Source organism: Pongo abelii, chromosome 12 (assembly GCF_028885655.2).
Source record: "Pongo abelii isolate AG06213 chromosome 12, NHGRI_mPonAbe1-v2.0_pri, whole genome shotgun sequence".
In the NCBI taxonomy this organism is placed as follows: Eukaryota; Metazoa; Chordata; class Mammalia; order Primates; family Hominidae; genus Pongo; species Pongo abelii.
Genome location: NC_071997.2, coordinates 25,913,814 through 25,930,026, shown reverse-complemented (window position 1 = coordinate 25,930,026; position 16,213 = coordinate 25,913,814). Strand labels below are relative to the sequence as shown.

At 45.3% G+C, this 16,213-nt stretch overlaps 2 protein-coding genes across 31 annotated transcripts in view; one reads left to right on the top strand and one right to left on the bottom strand.

The window, feature by feature from the left end:
- The window catches only part of LMAN2L (lectin, mannose binding 2 like), a 33,785-nt gene extending 19,755 nt beyond the window's left edge, over positions 1-14,030 (top strand). For 3 of the 4 annotated variants that reach the window (XM_024242411.3, XM_054547191.2, XM_054547192.2), the window contains 4 exons: positions 7,936-8,097; positions 8,191-8,305; positions 12,113-12,232; positions 12,547-14,030. In XM_024242411.3, coding sequence (XP_024098179.3) covers positions 7,936-8,097; positions 8,191-8,305; positions 12,113-12,232; positions 12,547-12,689 — 540 coding nt within the window. In that variant the 3' untranslated portion in view covers positions 12,690-14,030. Of the gene's footprint in view, positions 1-6,819; positions 6,853-7,935; positions 8,098-8,190; positions 8,306-12,112; positions 12,233-12,546 lie in introns of all 4 variants that reach the window. The other variant, XM_024242412.3, reaches the window with a different exon arrangement.
- A 1,062-nt stretch (positions 14,031-15,092) lies between these two features.
- The window catches only part of FER1L5 (fer-1 like family member 5), a 61,801-nt gene continuing 60,680 nt past the window's right edge, over positions 15,093-16,213 (bottom strand). For 23 of the 27 annotated variants that reach the window (XM_024242137.2, XM_063713344.1, XM_054547168.1 and 20 more), the window contains 2 exons: positions 15,613-15,760; positions 15,093-15,507 (listed from right to left, as the gene is read on the bottom strand). In XM_024242137.2, the coding sequence (XP_024097905.2) occupies positions 15,283-15,507; positions 15,613-15,760 (373 nt within the window). In that variant the 3' untranslated portion in view covers positions 15,093-15,282. The remainder of the gene's footprint in view (positions 15,508-15,612; positions 15,761-16,213) is intronic. The other 4 variants (XM_054547179.1, XM_054547177.1, XM_054547185.1 and 1 more) reach the window with 2 other exon arrangements.

Sequence of the window (16,213 nt, the reverse complement as noted above, 5' to 3'; positions counted from 1 at the left end):
CCCAGGATGGAGTGCAGTGGCACAGTGATAGCTCACTGCAGCCTTGAACTCCTAGGCTTAAGCAATCTTCCTGCCTCAGCCTTCTGAGTAACTGGCACTACAGGTGGCCATCATGCCAGGTTAATTTTTACTTTTTTTGGCCAGGTGCAGTGGCCAATGCCTATAATCCCAGCACTTGAGGTCAGTAGTTCGAGACCAGCCTGGCCAACATGGTGAAACCCTGTCTCTAATAAGAATACAACAATTAGCCTGGTATGATGGCGCATGCCTGTAATCCCAGCTTCTTGGGAGGCTGAGGCAGGAGAATTGTTTGAACCTGGGAGGCGGAGGTTGCAGTGAGCTGAGATTACGCCACTGCACTCCAGCATGGGCGATGGAGTGAGACTTGGTGTCAAAAAAGGAAAAAAAAATATTTTTTTTTGTAGAGACAGGGTCTTGCTATGTTTTCGAGGCTGGTCTTGAACTCCTGGACTCAAGGGACCTCCTCCCTTGGCCTCCCGAAGTGCTAGGATTACAGGCATGAGCCACCACACTCAGTCCCCTTAAGTCTTTATCTTGATGAAGACACTGATCCCAAAGTGGTCTCTTTACTGTTGGCAGAGAGAATTTTACATGTTTCTTTTCTGAGACAGTGAAAGAGGGAGAAAGGAAGAAAGCAAGGGCCAGTGCTCCAGAGGATGCTTATCCCTGGGTTAGTTCTTTTCTTTGGGCTTTGACCCTTTCAAGACTGATTAAAGTGTTGGACCCACAGAAAGAGGCACGTACACAGAAGAGTTGACATGATTTTAGGAGATCTGAAGATCCCCTGTTCTATAGAATTGATGGCTCTTCTCATTAACAAGAAGTATTGACGTACTATGAGAATGATGGTCAGCAGTGAAATTAAGACATACATAATGGGCTGTATTCTGAAACTTGGTACTTGTAATCTGGGTGGGTAGGTTATAAAGGTCAGTGCTTGGGGCACACCTCAAATTTAGTCTCCTGATTTCGGAGTACTCTTTATTGAAGTCCTCAAATTACTTGATTTGAGGACTAAGATAAATGAGATTGAGATCATTCCATGAGTTTCTTAAGAGAGCGTGATGATATTCAATTATATGAAGGTTTCCAGACCTGGAAGTGCCACTTTTCTGTGTTCTCCAGTTGAGAAGCTGTGAGTCCTGGGGACAGAGTCCCTAGCATAGCTTTATGGGAGTCTGGGGGCTTACAGAGCAAGGGCCTTCTCAGCCTGCCTAGTAATGTGTAAAGAATCTCACTGATCTTCTTTTCACTTTAAATAGGATGGGTATTGTCTCCTCTTTGTCTGGATTTCTGCATAAAGGGCTAGATGAAGATTATTGTAGGACCAGCAGCTTATACAGCTTTGAAAAAGTGACAGGTCTACCTGTGTAAGTGACAGTGTGTTCCGCTAGTGATCCCAGGGAGGATGAAATGGAGGTGTGGTGGGAGATGCTTCACATCTAGTAGCATCTAGTAGAAGGCATTTGTTTTGTTAATTATTTTTATATACATTACAGAAGAATTAGAAAATGCTGAAAAAACAAAAGCGTACAAACATCTTTAAAAACAGACATTGTATCATGTTGTAAATACTGTTTTTAAAACCTTTTTAAATTTTTAAAAAATTGCAGATATATAGAAAAATTGAGAAAAACAGAAAAATTGAGTGTATGGTAAATACTAGATTCAGATTAATCTTTATTTGATAATAATTTTGTGCTTATGATTAAGTTATAAGAATACAACAGGCCGGGCACAGTGGCTCACACCTGTAATCCCAGCACTTTGGGAAGCCGAGGCGGGTGGATCACCTGAGGTCAGGAGTTCGAGACTAGCCTGGACAACATGGTGAAACCCTGTCTCTACCAAAAATACAAAAATTAGCCGGGCTTGGTGGCAGGCACCTGTAATCCCAGCTAGTTGGGAGGCTGAGGCAGGAGAATCGCTTGAGCTGGGGAGGTGGAGGTCGCACCATTGCACTCCAGTCTGGAGGACAAGAGTGAGACTTCATCTCAAAAGAAAAAAAAAGTTGGTCCTTGGGGAAAAAAAATATAACAGAGAATTTTGGAATGTTCTTCACCCAGATTTCTGAAAATGTTAATGTTTTACTACATTTGCTTTGTCCCCCTTTTTTTTTAGAGACAGAGTTTTGCTCTTGTTGCCCAGACTGGAGTATAGTGGCACGATCTTGGCTCACTGTGGCCTCTGCCTCCCGGGTTCAAGCGATTCTCCTGCCTCAGCCTCCTGAGTAGCTGGGATTACAGGCATATGACACCATGCCCGGCTAATTTTGTATTTTTAATAGAGATGGGGTTTCTCCATGTTGGTCAGGCTGGTCTCGAACTCCCGACCTCAGGTGATCCGCCTGCCTCGGCCTCACAGAGTGCTCGGATTACAGGTGTGAGCTACTGCACCTGGCCGTCCTTTTTTTTTTTTTTCGAGACAGGGTTTTGTTCTGTCACCCAGGGTGGAGTGCAGTGGCACAATCACAGCTCACTGTAGCCTGGACCTCCCAGGCTCAATAGAGCCTCCCATCTCAGCCTCCCAAGTAGCTGGGACTACAGGTGCATGCCACCAAGCTCAGCTATCTTTTTGTAGAGATGGGGTTTTGCCATGTTGCCCAGATTGGTCTCAAACTCCTAGGGTCAAGCAGTCCTCCCACTTTCATTTCCCAAAGTGCTGGGATTAGGTGTGAGCCACCACACCTGGCTGTCCTTTTCTTTAACCTCTTTCTTTGTGTGTGTGTCTGTGTGTATGTGTCTTGCGTGTGTGTTTGTGCTTGTGTGTCTTTTTTTCTGAACTAAGAGTAAATTGCTGTCATGATGCCTCCTTAATCCTAAATACTTAAGTGTGTGTGTGTGTTTAAAAAAAAAGTTATTTTATGTAGCCACAGCACAGTGATCAAAATCAAGAAGTGAACATTTGTAACAATACCATTATCTAATCTGTAGGCCTTATTCATATTTCACCTATTCTCCCAATATGTCCTTTATAATGAAAGAAAGTCCCAGATCCTGTGTTGTATTCAGTTGTTACTCTCCTTTAATCTGGAACTATTCTCAGCGTTCTCTTTGTGCTTCAGCGTACATACTGTTTAGACCTGATTTTAAAAAAAACAGTACATATGAAGCATTTTTCCATATTGAGAGATACTGAAAGCAGTGTATCCCAGTGATTGAGTCAGGGCTCTGGAGCCAGAATACTTGGTTTCAAATCCTGATTTCACTACTTAATGCCTATGTTATCCTGGACAAGTTTTTTTACCTGTGAAATGAGGAGTACTGATACTACCTCATAGGATTGTGAGAAGTAAATGCAAAAGTGCTCATTACTGAGTTCAGTACACAGACTAAGTGCTCAATAAACACCAGCTATTATTCACACCATTCAGTGGATTCCTAAGGGACATTTTGCAAACATCTTAGTTCTGTTCTGTCTTCCTCTCCCCTCCCCCACTTCTTTTCTTCACATCTGGGTTCCCAAAAACAAATGGTCAGCTTACTAGACAATGGTATGGTTTGAGATGGAAACACTGCTCTAAAAGAGTGGCTCCCAGATGCCAGTGTATGAACTCCTGTTGTTTGGTAACAGTTTTCACTGGTGCAAGAATCATAATAGTGAAGTTCTTTTTCTTAAGTGCTAAATGTATTCAGTTGTTACATTATGAAATTACATGGTTCTCTCTCATCTTTTGGTGTTAAAAGGTCCCTTTGTAAAATGATGTTTATTATAGATGATTGTTCTGTCATTATTGTATTTTAATATTTTTAGTAGGCAATAAAAAGAAACCAAATCTAATACTCTCCAAAATATTTTTGGAGATATTAATGGTTAATGACAGCCAGTGGTCTGGGAATTCGTGCTTTAAAAGATGTATGTTTGGCTTTGTGTTTATATATATATATGAGTACCTGTGAACGATATTTGTATCTAGAAATACACTAGTCACTGATTGAATGTTTATTGACTCCCTCCTGAATACCAGACATTGTACTAAATGCTTTGCATATCTCATTTCATCTTCATAATGAATCCTGTGAGCTTTGTATTGTTGTGTTTACAGTGAGGAAACAGAATCTCGAAGAGGTGATGTAATCCACCCAAGGGTTACACAGCTGTGAGTGACATAACTGCAGTTAGAATTCAGGTCTCCCTAATTACAGAGGCCATTTGGAATTTTAGCCTAGAATCCATAAATCCACAAGCTAATGGGTGTCTTTTCCATCAAAATATGCTGAAGATACAGTTATCCCGTAGAGGTCTTCAAAAAACACTTTTTTAAAAGTAGTCTTATAGTACAAAAAGTTGAAAACATTTCTCCACCCTTTAAACAACAATCCTTTGGATGATAAAACAGGTGAGAGTTTCTCCTTTCTGGTGACTCTTAATTTAGGAATAAAACTACCACCTTGCCCGAACCAGAACCAGTGTGATTCTTCAATCTTTGGTTCTAACTTACAGACTGCTTTCTAGGGGAAAAACAAAATTGCTCCTGTGTGAAATTAGCAGTTATCCAAGAAATACTTCCAGGAACTCTTGACTAGGAGTAGAAAATAAGATGGCATTTAGTGACTTACACTAATGTGAGGTTAAAAGTTGAAGGCCAACTCGAGTTGCCGAAGTAGACAGATTCTCTCTAGTTGCAAAGCTGTGGGGCTCCCTGTCTGGTGCAGCGTTTCTTCAATTTGGCTGCACATCACAGCCTTCTGTGGTGCTTTGTAAAAATACATAATCCTGGCTGGGTGTGGTGGCTCATGCCTGTAATCCCAGCACTTTGGGAGGCCGAGGCGGACAGATCACGAGATCAGGAGTTCGAGACCAGCATGACCAACGTGGTGAAACCCCATCTCTACTAAAAATACAAAAATTAGCTGGGCATGGTGGCGCCCCTGTAATCCCAGCTACTCATAAGGCTGAGGCAGGAGAATCGCTTGAACCCAGGAGGTGGAGATTGCAGTGAGCCGAGATTTTGCCACTGCACTCCAGCCTGGGTGACAGAGCGAGACTCCATCTCAAAAAAACAAAAAACAATCCTGCACCCCACTCTAGCCCTACAAATGAGACTCTTTGAGGGACCCATGTATATGTGCAGTTAACAAGCTCCTTTAGGTGCTCCCAAGGCCCAGCATGCCTTTGGCTATTAACCTGGAACTGGGTCCACAGCAGCTTTGGGAAGAGTAAGGCACCCTTAGGCTAAGGATTCCTGTCTCTTTATTATTTGTTTATTTTCTAAGCAAGCTAACATAGGAGGTTGCTACCTCTTTAAAGTTGCAACTTAAACTTCTAATCAGGGTTACTGGAGGTGATGAGTGAAGGAAGCCTTGGGCTCATCAGAGCTCCACAGGGCATTTTTAATCCCTTTTCCTTAATTGTCACTGAAATTATGAGCGTTCTCTTAGATGCCAGTTTCTGTAAACTGCTTGATAACGTGCTCACCATTTCCTTGTTCTAAATGGTAGTTGAAGAGTAACTTCATGCCAGTTTAATCATCCACGGATTGATGTCATGCCTTTCTGTGTCCTGTATGAATTCTGCCAGTGGCGTAAGAGAAGGACGGCAGGGGATCTGCACTGCAGCCTCGGACCCCTGGCTGTGGCCCATGGAGCCCAGTGCTGTGGGTGCTGCCTCGCCTCACGGCAGCCTCTTCTCACAAGCTGATTCTGACTCATCTGTTTTCAGTTCCTTGAATGTGCCGCCCTCATGCTTCTTGTGCTCTCAGATCTTTTGGTGGACTCCCTCTAATTACTTGAGTCTCAGCTCAGATATTGCCTCCTCAGGGAGAGGTTCCCTCGCCGGTCCCTTGTATTACCTATTTTATTTTCCTCATAGCATTTTTCACTATCTGAAATCATTTAATTTGCTTGTTTATTGTTTGCTTCTTCCACTCTGATCTTAATTCCATTCTTGTCTGTCTTGTTTCTCTTTGGACCCTCAGCATCTGGAACAGTACCTGGCTTGTAGTAGGTGTTCACCGTATTAAAGGAGTGAAGGGTTTGAGGTCTGTACCCTCGCCTACCTGTCCCACAGGGCAGAGCTGAGCTGAGCTTGTGTAGGTACCTCTTGTTGCTAATGGCTTAGAACTGCAGCTGTTTGCTGGAGCAGAGCTTAATACCCTCACGCCTGATGATTTTCTAAATCTGTCATTCTGCAGCGCCCCCATGGAGCTTCTTCCTTGCCTATGTGTGGTAGGTTAGAATGACAATAGTTATTTGGGAATATATGACCATAAGGCTCAGTTAGAGGGTCAATGATCCCTTTGGATTAGAGTTAGTTTCATAGTCTCTCAAGTGGCAAGATTTTGGTCTTCTGGGCAGGAGCTGTTTCCTGAGATCCTGGATAGTAAAGGACGTCTTGAATTTGGAAAAATTTAGCCCTGTTTGTCTCCTCTTTCCCCTTGCTATAGAAATACAGTAGGCTGGGTACAGATAAACTTGAGACTGACTCCCAGAGACGTTAAGTGGGGCGTGCCTGGACAGCATACTGCTATGTGTTTTATTAAGTGCCTTCCAAAAGCTTCAGGACACTCTGTGGGTTAGAGCGGTCTTCCTAGGGGACCCCTTTGAGAATCTGATATAGTAACAGACCCTCTCCTCAGAAAAATGTACAAGCACCTGTGCATATGGTTTTGCCTATCATCTTGAGGGTGCAAAGACTTCACGGATGCCCTTCAGGGACCCTAAAATTCTGGGGATTTAAGTTGGTTTGTTCATCCATCACAGCTGGGCCATAGCTCTTCTGTGGCTGTGTCTTTCTGACTTGGTCTCCTGTCTTCTGTGCCCTCTCTTGTTTTTATCATAACCTGCTGGACCCTCTCAGGCCCAGAAGAGGCGATATTCTCCAGGAGTCCAGGTACTCAGTTCTTGGCTCATCATGAGCATCCCTCATTCCCATGTGTCCATCCAACATTTGTTGCTGTTTCAAGTCCATGTGGTTGTCTCAGGAGTCCCCGGTCTCTGGTCTCGACTGCATCTCCACCTTGCATGTTAACCATGTGGGACAAAGGGACAAATACTCCCCAAAGGAATGGCATGCCTCATGTTACCCCTTCACCACCTCACCACCCTGCCTTTCTGCACTGCCTTGGCATTGGGCTTGTTCTGGAATAATTAGTTCGCCATTTCTAAGGAAGAGTTGCTCCTACAACTCTACTGGGGAGAAAGGGCCCCTGAAATAGATGGGAAAATGAGTGGCTTATGGGGAAACTTGCGATTTTCTCCCTGTTAAGGGAGAACCTTGCCCTCTTATTATTATTTGGAGAAGTTACATGTGGAGGAGGCTTAAGTGGGCTGGAAAGTCTTTTGACTAAGGATAATCATTGTGGTTGGCTGAGCCCATCCAGCAACCCCGTTACATGTTCTGAGTTCTAATCCATTTAGCCTTATATGCTTATAGAATTTTAGAATTGAAAAGAGCTATCCTGAATGGAAAGATTCCCCTGCTCAAACAGGTATTTTCAGAATACCCGCTGTGTGCAGAACCATGGTTGGGAGGAGATGGGGCTGAAGTTTAGACATATGAAGACATGTGATGAATGAATTTTTTCTTCAAGAAGCTTATGTGGCAGTTGGGGAGATAGGTACATATACACGAAAAGGAAACCCCTGGTATTAGGTGGCACATAAGTGCCAAATGGTGACCTTGGGGCATTCAAGTCAGACTCCAGCATCTTAGGGGGGCCATTTCAGGCCCACCCCAGTTCAGGAGCCAAGAGAATTACTGAAGGCAAATACCAAGTGTAGTCACTTCCTGGGCCCATTTCCCTTGAGAGACCATCTGAATGTGGGCTCTCAGGGGCTGCTGACAATGAGGTGGAGTGGCTGCCTGTTCTGCTGTAAGGGGCTCAACTTGTATGTGCTGAATTCCTGTTGCTGTTTGTACAGGCGTTCCTATGTGCTCTTCCTTAGTGTCTGCTTCCCCCCCTCTGCTTCCCAGCGGGTATTCCCCTACATCTCAGCCATGGTGAACAACGGCTCCCTGAGCTATGATCATGAGCGGGATGGGCGGCCTACAGAGCTGGGAGGCTGCACGGCCATTGTCCGCAATCTTCATTACGACACCTTCCTGGTGATTCGCTATGTCAAGAGGCATTTGACGGTGAGAGTCCTTGTCCTGGACCAGATGGTGGTGTGGGCTGTGTTGCTCTTGCTCCCATGGCCTGACCCTAATTTCTCTCTCTTTTTATTCTAGATAATGATGGATATTGATGGCAAGCATGAGTGGAGGGACTGCATTGAAGTGCCCGGAGTCCGCCTGCCCCGTGGCTACTACTTCGGCACCTCCTCCATCACTGGGGATCTCTCAGGTACTGCCACGCGCACTCTTGGTTTGCCCTGACTGAGGCCTCTTCTCAATACCCACTCTTCGTTGAGGCCTGTCACAGGAGAGCCAGAGGAGCAGTGCTCTGGAAGGAGGTGCCTCAAGACTGCTTCTCTTTCTGCATTCTTATATCCACATTCCTTAAAAAACCCAGGCCAGGCTTTCCTAGTACAGTTGTCACTAGAAGATGGTTGGTGCTAATAGAAAGCAGTGTTTGTCCCTTCATTAAGCTGGCTCTTCTAGCCTGTATCGTGAGTTCCTTGCTTTCTAATTTCTGCTGTCAGGCTCCTCTCCTTCCAACCACTAATGTTCCCCGTTCCTCTTCCTTAACAGAGCTTTTCCTTGACTCTGCCGTCTCTCTTCTGACCCCAGACTCTCCTTTTGCTGAGACTTTTGAATGTGTTGTGTGTACAGATGCTTTTGTTTCCTAGCTGTCCACCTCCTTAACATGCTGACTCAGACCTGTGCTCTACCTTGCTAGTACACTAACACCATTCTCATGAAAGGTCATTCTGTTTCCTTGCCATATTCAGTACTCTATTCGCCTTCTCACCCTTTGTCCTCCTCAGCTCATTTAACCCATTACTCTGAAACTCTTGCCTTCTTGACTTATGGGACATTAATAGCACCTGGTTCTTTTACTTTTCCATCTCCTCTTGTATCTTTTTCTACTGATGCCTGATTCTTAGCTTCTCGTTTATACACTTTCTTTGCTTTAGCCCCAATCATAACATCTTTTGGGAAGAGAAAAGGAACTGAACTTCTGTTTCTTTTGATTAATATAATTTGTTCTGGATAAAGCTAGTTTGGAATAGAAGTTTCTTGTGGCAAAATGGAAAGGCAGATACCCATCTGAAAAAGCCGACAGCTAGTGAGCTCCAGCTATTGTAGCTAAAAGGAAATGTCAACTCAGTGAGGCTACATCTTCCAGTTTTTCAAGAGAAGCTGGAAATCTGGATTTTTTTTTTTTATACAGAGTCTCGCTCTGTCACCAGGCTGGGGTGCAGTGGCGCCATCTCAGCTCACTGCAACCTCCACCTCCTGTATTCAAGCGATTCTCCTGCCTCAGCCTCCCAAGTAGCTGGGACTACAGGCGTGCCACCACGCCCAGCTAATTTTTGTATTTTTAGTAGAAATGGGGTTTCACCGTGTTGGCCAGGATGGTCTCCATCTCGACCTTGTGATCCGCCCGCCTTGGCCTCTGAAAGTGCTGGGATTACAGGCATGAGCCACCAAGCACAGCCTGGATAATCTGGATTTTTAAAATGCAATCTGCTGATCTTTAAAACTCTGGCATCTGATTTTATTTAAATCAACTTTACTGAGGTGTGCTTTCCATACAACAGAAAAATACAGTTTGAAGAGTTTTGACAAATATTTACACCTATGTAGTCACCATCACAATGAAGATACGAATGTTTCCACCACCTGCCAAAAGCCTTATTATCCCCCTTTGCAGTATTCCTCCCCTTCTTGGATTCCAGGCAACCATTGATCTGCTTTCTGTCATGTAGGGAGATTAGTTTTCGCAATTAGGTTCTAAGTACCGAGCAGGCCAGACCTGTGGGAAAAATCTAGCCTCGGCAGGGGGGGATAGGAGGCATAGGTTGGAGATCTTTGCTATATAATCTCATTATATGACTACACATTTTCCTTTGAGCTTGCAGGCTTCTGGGTTAACCTCCTGAAGTACTTTTTAATGGAAAGTCCCCAACTGTCAGAAATGGCAGGAGAGAATAATTTTTTGTTTATTCTAAGTTTTTTGCCCTAGGTCTTTAGTGAGAATGCCCAAGTTAGTAAGTCTGTGTTCTCTGCCCATAGGGTATCCCTAAATGCAAGTTGTTTCTTTCTTTTGAGGTCCTTCTTGTTGCCATCCTCTTACTTGTTGTATAGTGGGTTGTTGAAAACTGCTGAGAAAGTTAGGATGTTTCCCAGCTGTTCCAGGCTTTAATGCCCTGCATTGCGTGAGGAGCATTGCCCTGGCCTTTTATCCTGTCCCATGGTTTAAACCGAGCTCTGACAGTTAATATTTTTCCAACAGAAGATTAATCCAGTTTTTCACTACCTGGGAATCTGCTAAAGATTCTAGCAGTCCAGGCAGCTGTGGATGCTCTCCTTATAAATGACCAGAAATCCAGGCCCCAGTCAGTAACCAATCTAGTAGCAATGAGCACCCCTAGCACTCAGATTTGTGGTCTCTAAGTACCAATTCCCACTAAAAGGAACTGAAGCTTCCTTGAGAAATGGCTGATGCAAGGTTTGAGGTAGGAAATCTGTAAGTTGGAACTTCCCAGAAAAGCAAGGAAGTTATAAAAAACTTCTGGGTTTATGTAAAGAGACTGAGGAGCCAAACTCAATAGGCTCCTACTTGACAAAAACAGGTGAGTTGAGCATCAATAAGAATCTAACTTCAGGCCGGGCGCGGTGGCTCATGCCTGTAATCTCAGCACTTTGGGAGGCCAAGGCAGGTGGATCACCTGAGGTTGGGAGTTCGAGACCAGCCTGACCAACATGGAGAAACTCCATCTCTACTAAAAAAAAAAATACAAAAAATTAGCTGGGCGTGGTGGCGCATGCCTGTAATCCCAGCTACTTGGGAGGCTGAGGCAGGAGAATTGCTTGAACCTGGGAGGCAGAAGTTGCAGTGAGCCAAGATTGTGCCATTGCACTCCAGCCTGGGCAACAAGAGCAAAACTCTGTCTCAAAAAAAAAAAAAAAGTCTAAGTTCAGTGCATTGCAACACATCAGATATGGTTCAATGTAGGAGTTTATAATGATACTTTAAAGAGAGAAATCTAGTCCCTAATTGCTTGATCTTCTCTCTAGTAATTATTAGGGAGATTAAGAGTCACAATTACAAGAAGCCACAGAGAAACAGGCATAGTCTAGAAGGGCAGTGTATCCCATGCCCATAGCTGTGCCTTGCCCATGGCCCATTAAACAGCTGCCATGAGACCTTTTCCTGTTGTACGTGTGTGTGTGTGCATGTGTGTGGTCTTCACCAGCGGGGAAGCTGCAGTCCTACTTTGTCTGTTCTTACTGTGCTGGAAGGTTTAACATATGGGATTTAATTCTTGTTTTATCTCCAAATTTTTTAATTATACAGATGCATCTTGACATACAATGGCATTATGTCCCAATAAACTCATTGTAGGTTGTAGACATTGTAAGTTGAAAATGCATTCAATACACCTACCCTACTGAACGTCATAGCTTAGCCTAGTCTACCTTAAATGTGCTTAGAACGTTTACATTAGCCTACAGTTGGGCAAAATCATCTAACACAAAGCCTATTCTGTAACAAAGTGTTGAATGTCTGATGTAACATATGGAATACAGTACACGATGCAGTACTGGTTGTTTGCCCTTGTGATTGTGTGGCTCACTGGGAGCTACAGCTCACTGCTGCTGCCCAGCCTCAGTACAGAGTGTTGTACTACACATCGCTAGCCTGGGAAAAGATCAAAACTCAAATTTTGAAGTATGGTTTTTGCTGAGCGCAGATTACTTTCACACCATCATAAAGTTGGAAAATTGTAAGTCGAACCATTTTAAGTCAGGGATTTTCTATACAGGTAATGCATGCTTGTTGATAAAAACTTAAATACAGAAGATAAAGAATGTGCCTTGTTCCCCATCCTTATTTTTAGTTGCAAAATGGAGAGGTTTCAATTATTTTTTCAAGGTCACTGCTGGTTAGCTGTGGATCAGAGGCTTGAACTAAGATACTGACTTCAAGAAACATACCTCTTTTTCAAGTGGCACAAGTCATCCTTCTTCCATTTTTCTTCAGATAATCATGATGTCATATCCTTGAAGTTGTTTGAACTGACAGTGGAGAGAACCCCAGAAGAGGAAAAGCTCCATCGAGATGTGTTCTTGCCCTCAGTGGACAATATGAAGCTGCCTGAGAGTGAGCACAGGGACCCGCGGGAAATGGTCCCATAGCTGGGGAGGAGCTTGCAGTGCTGCACCCATAGCTCACAGGGCAGTCTGTGCTCTGTATTCTTCCTCTGAAGGGTAGGGAGCACTTGCATCTGCCTTTCCCTTCAAGTTACAGATGAGCAGCAGGAGGGCCGCTTTGTTTCTCAGTTGGAAAGAGGGGGTCTAAACTCTGGCTTCCCAGAAATAGGTGTCAGAAACTGGGGGCCGGACAGCCTGTAGTTTGATCCTTCCCTATTGGGTGGGCTCCCTGTTTTCTGACTTGCTTCTCTCTTGCTTCCTCAGTGACAGCTCCACTGCCACCCCTGAGTGGCCTGGCCCTCTTCCTCATCGTCTTTTTCTCCCTGGTGATTTTTGTATTTGCCATAGTCATTGGTATCATACTATACAACAAATGGCAGGAACAGAGCCGAAAGCGCTTCTACTGAGCCCTCCTGCTGCCACCACTTCTGTGACTGTCACCCATGAGGTATGGAAGGAGCAGGCACTGGCCTGAGCATGCAGCCTGGAGGGTGTTCTCGTCTCTAGCAGCTGGTTGGGGACTATATTCTGTCACTGGAGTTTTGAATGCAGGGACCCCGCATTCCCATGGTTGTGCATGGGGACATCTAACTCTGGTCTGGGAAGCCACCCACCCCAGGGCAATGCTGCTGTGATGTGCCTTTCCCTGCAGTCCTTCCATGTGGGAGCAGAGGTGTGAAGAGAATTTACGTGGTTGTGATGCCAAAATCACAGAACAGAATTTCATAGCCCAGGCTGCCGTGTTGTTTGACTCAGAAGGCCCTTCTACTTCAGTTTTGAATCCACAAAGAATTGAAAACTGGTAACACCACAGGCTTTCTGACCATCCATTCATTGGGTTTTGCATTTTACCCAACCTCTGCCTACCTGAGGAGCTTTCTTTGGAAACCAGGATGGAAACTTCTTCCCTGCCTCACCTTCCTTTCACTCCATTCATTGTCCTCTCTATGTGCAACCTGAGCTGGGAAAGGCATTTGGATGCCTCTCTGTTGGGGCCTGGGGCTGCAGAACACACCTACGTTTCACTGGCCTTCATTAGGTGGCCCTAGGGAGAGGGCTTTCTGCTTTGGATCACTGTTCCAGCTTCTGTTCTCTAGCATGGGTCTTGGGTCTATTGGCGTGTCCATGGCCTTCCCAATCAAGTCTCTTCAGGCCCTCAGTGAAGTTTGGCTAAAGGGTGGTGTGAAAATCAAGAGAAGCCTGGAAGACATCTTGGATGCCATGGATGAGCTGTGCAACTGACCAGCTCCAGGTTTGATCAAACCAAAAGCAACATTTGTCATGTGGTCTGACCATGTGGAGATGTTTCTGGACTTGCTAGAGCCTGCTTAGCTGCATGTTTTGTAGTTAGGATTTTTGGAATCCCACTTTCAGTGTTGAAAGTGTAAGGAAGCTTTCTTCTTATACCCTGGGTTTGGATATTGCCCAGAGAAGAAATTTGGCTTTTTTTTCTGAATGGACAAGAAACAGTTGCTGTTCTCATGTTCCAAGTCTGAGAGCAACAGACCCTCATCATCTGTGCCTGGAAGAGTTCACTGTCATTGAGCAGCACAGCCTGAGTGCTGGCCTCTGTGTGTCAACCCTTATTCTACTGCCTTATCTGACAAGGGGTTACATGCTGCTCACCTTACTGCCCTGGGATTAAATCAGTTACAGGCCAGAGTCTCCTTGGAGGGCCTGGAACTCTGAGTCCTCCTATGAACCTCTGTAGCCTAAATGAAATTCTTAAAATCACCGATGGAACCAAACATGAGCTTCTGACTGTGTTCTTTCTTCTAGGAGCGGGTTTGGGGAAAAGGTCAGGGCTTTATTCTGAGCAGGCCTTTTTTTTGAGCTTCAAGCCCATCAACTGTTGTTTTGCCTTCTCCTGGGTTGGAAAAGCCCTCAGCTCAGCTCAGAAGGAAAGGGGGTCACCTTGGCTAGGCACAGGTCTCTGTCTCTTCAGGCTTTCTTTCCTTCCCATGCACTTAAATAGCACAGGCGATAGTGCTCTCCTGCAGGTGGGATTCAGGTGGGGCAGAGACGAGGCATCTTCCTACCACCTCCCCTCCACAATAGTAGAATGGCTCCAGGGTGCCAGAGGACAAACTGTGACCTAGAGCTTGGCCTTGGAGCAAGGAGAACTGAAAAAGAAAATGGTGGTTTTGTCTTAATTTTGAGTTGGAGGGGAGATTGTATGGACCGTGGGAGGACCTAGGTAGGCTCCTGAGATGGCCAAGGCAGCAGTGCAGGTGGAAGGGGTCTCATCAGAGGGGAGGGGCGGAGTGACAGAGATGGAACCTGTAGGGTTTGTATGATTCCAGCTCATGAGTACCTTGAGGCTTTTTAAAGAGGGCAGGGAAGACATGAAATGCAGTCCCCACCTGCCTTGGGGTCCTTTAGAGAAATGTATGGTGCAAGAAAACCACCTGACCTGGCATAGGATGCCCTGCTTTGGTTCTTGCTTTTTGTTATAGAAACAAATGTTTCCCATCATGAATGGGCGGAATGTTGTCCTGGGCAGTGTCATCCTAGCTGTGTGCTAGAGGAGGGAGATGCCTGGTCCGTGGTAGGGCCGTTCTGTACATGCATGCTGCGGGTGAGAGCCGGTGCCTTGGCTTGCTGCTTACCCATAAGGGCCACTTCCCACAATCACCCTTTCCCTCCATTGCCCTCTGATTCCGAGCCTCTTAGCATGAAGAGACCCTGTGGACTAGAGGTGGTACATAAAGATGACATCACTCCCTGTCCCTGTGAGTCTTGTCTGAAGGGCTGCCATTTTTCAGCCTTTCATGTTGTCTTCAGCGCCCCCAAATTACAAGATGGCTCTCTGTTATAGAACTTGTTTATTTCAGTGGAAAATTACAGCTCTGCTCTTCTTGTTGACAGTGATTTCTGAACACAATAGCCAGAATATTCCTAGCACCTTGCATATATCCTAGAAGATAGAAAAAAGAACTGGTAGCCAGCCCAAGGGGAGGGCTGTTGGTAGCAGGAGGAAAGCCAGGCAGCATGGGGTAATTAGTCTCCTGGGGCTGGAAGTTCTGGGAAAATGTCACTCAGGTGATTTGTGGGTCCTGGGTGGAGTTTCAACTCATGGTCTATTGTAGGCTTTAGGTTTGGATCCTGGGTGGGAAGGATGGAAGAGCTGGCATTGCTGGTGTTTAGTGAATTGATGATATTGAATATTTTAATGGGAGGATACAGCTGAAGTTGAGGCTTGATCCAGCTCATGGCCAAATAGTGCTAGAGAGAACGGACAACAGTTAGCCTGGGGTGGCAAGTTGAAGACGCTGTCCCCAGAGTCATCCTGAGACCACCTTTGTCCTTGCCCCCATGGCTGCCACTCACCGGAGCTGAATAGATAAAGTTGAACAGCATAAGTGCCATAATCGATATGACCATAAAGGCTATGAGTTTGAAGCGATAGCGTTTCCAGAAAATATAGCAGAAGTTTTGAACTGGTGACCGCAACCACATGAAAGAGGTGTTGGTGCGTCTGTCCAGGAGCCAGGGAGATGTCAGAGAATGGCAGGGAGAACCTTCAGGTCAAGTAATCTGATGCAAAGAGCTTTCTTTTTTAAAAAAGCAACTACTGGGCCAGGCGCAGTGGCTCACGCCTGTAATCCCAGCACTTTGGGAGGCCAAGGTGAGTGGATCACCTGAGGTCAGGAGTTTGAGACCAGCCTGGCCAACATGGTGAAACCGTGTCTACTAAAAATACAAAAATTAGCCGGGCATGGTGGCGGGCCCCTGTAATCCCAGCTACTCAGGAGGCTGAGGCAGGAGAATCGCTTGAACCCAGGAGGCAGAGGTTGCAGTGAGCAGAGATTGTGCCACCACACTCCAGCCTGGGTGACAGAGTGAGACAATTATCTCAAAAAAAAAGCAACTTTTGCTTACTCCAACCCTCACCCCAAGTCTATTCTTTGCTGATTGTAACTGAGCACAG